Consider the following 1570-nt stretch of genomic DNA (forward strand, 5'->3'; position numbering starts at 1 on the left):
CCAGGGCCTTGGCTCTCCGTGACCTCGGTGAGCTCCAGCTCCAGGCTGACGCGCTCCGCCTCCTTCCGCCGGCACTCCTCCTCCAGCGCCTTCAGCTTCTCCTCCAGGGCCAGCTGCGCCTTCCTGCCTGGGAGCGAGGGGACGGGGAGACGCAGGGCTCAGGCTCCAGACCTGGGTCCCTCCTCTGACACTCACATCAGCCCTCAGAGGAGCTACGCCCGCGCCCCACCCCTGCCTTGGCTGCAGCTGGAAGAACGGCCCCCAGGGGGCCTCAGCGTGCTCATCTGTCACGTGGACCTTGCAGCTGATTCCTCTGCCACTGCCTCCTGAGCCCTCCGGCCCTCCATCAAACACCTCACTCCTCCACAGAGCATGGCACGCGTTTCTCCCGGGCACACGTGTTTCATTACTGCAACGTGTGGCAGTGACACAGGAAGGCTGGCACTGTACCCACAGGGCAGCTAAGAAAGTCGAATCCAAGGGTAACCTGAGTGTGTAGCCTGGGCCGGTGCACAGCACGTGGGGCTCTGCTTTGAGGCCAGAAGCGGGTCTCACCCTTCTGCGTCGTCACATTGGCTCCCACCCTCCGGCCCGGCACTGCACTCCGGCCTCCGCCTAGCAGTGATCTCGGTCCTGCCCAGCCAGCGCCCGCCTCCAGTCTTTACACGGCAAGAGCACTTTCATGCACGTCACGGAGGCGGTCAGCAAAGGCTCCAGCTCTGCGTAGCCGTGTGCCAGCCCCTCCCCCCCGCTCCCGCACACTGAGCTACCTGGAGGCAGGTGTCTCCCCGGCCTCCCTGGCTCTCTGCGCCCCCCTCCCCCCGGCCCCCGCTGTGCTGGGCCAGCCACACGGAGACCCGGGTCAGAGCTGCCCAGGTGAGACCAGCCTGGAGCTGAGGCCTGTGTGTCCGCAGTTCTGTCCCTCACCAGGCTCCCCCTGCCCCCACCCTGTGCCCACTCCTGCCGGCACGAACCAGCCAGCCTGGACCAGCACAGCGGCCTGCCACGCTCCCCAGGGCTGCCTTTACTCAGCTCCGCTCCGCTCTGTGGTTCCCCTGACCTGGCCTCACCCCATCCCGCCCAATACTCACATGCCCTCCCTCAGCGGGCTCTCCTCTGGGGTGCAGGGCTCCCTGTACCGTGCGGAGACCTCTCACCTGCCTCTGAACGTTACCTGTCCCTGTGGACTGTCCTCCTGCGAGGGACCCAATGCCTCGTGGACGCAGTGCCCACACACAGCCCTCAGGCTCCAGACAATCCCTGCCGGCGGGCCAGAGGCCGGACAGCTCCTCGCACCTGTCCCCCCTGCCTGTCCCGGGACTCCCGCACCCGGCACCCATCCCCCCTGCCTGTCCCGGGACTCCCGCACCGAGCACCTGTCCCCCCTGCCTGTCCCGGGACTCCCGCACCGAGCACCTGTCCCCCCTGCCTGTCCCGGGACTCCCGCACCGAGCACCTGTCCCCCCTGCCTGTCCCGGGACTCCCGCACCGAGCACCTGTCCCCCCTGCCTGTCCCGGGACTCCCGCACCGAGCACCTGTCCCCCCTGCCTGTCCCGGGACTCCCGCACC

General features: G+C 68.4%; 1 protein-coding gene across 1 annotated transcript in view; it reads right to left on the reverse strand.

Annotated features, from left to right (window-relative positions):
* The window catches only part of AFAP1 (actin filament associated protein 1), a 75723-nt gene that overhangs the window by 3555 nt on the left and 70598 nt on the right, over positions 1-1570 (reverse strand). The window contains exon 16 of the mRNA XM_005886453.2: positions 8-127. Coding sequence (XP_005886515.1) covers positions 8-127 — 120 coding nt within the window. The remainder of the gene's footprint in view (positions 1-7; positions 128-1570) is intronic.

Source organism: Myotis brandtii, unplaced genomic scaffold, assembly GCF_000412655.1.
Source record: "Myotis brandtii unplaced genomic scaffold, ASM41265v1 scaffold986, whole genome shotgun sequence".
NCBI lineage: Eukaryota > Metazoa > Chordata > Mammalia > Chiroptera > Vespertilionidae > Myotis > Myotis brandtii.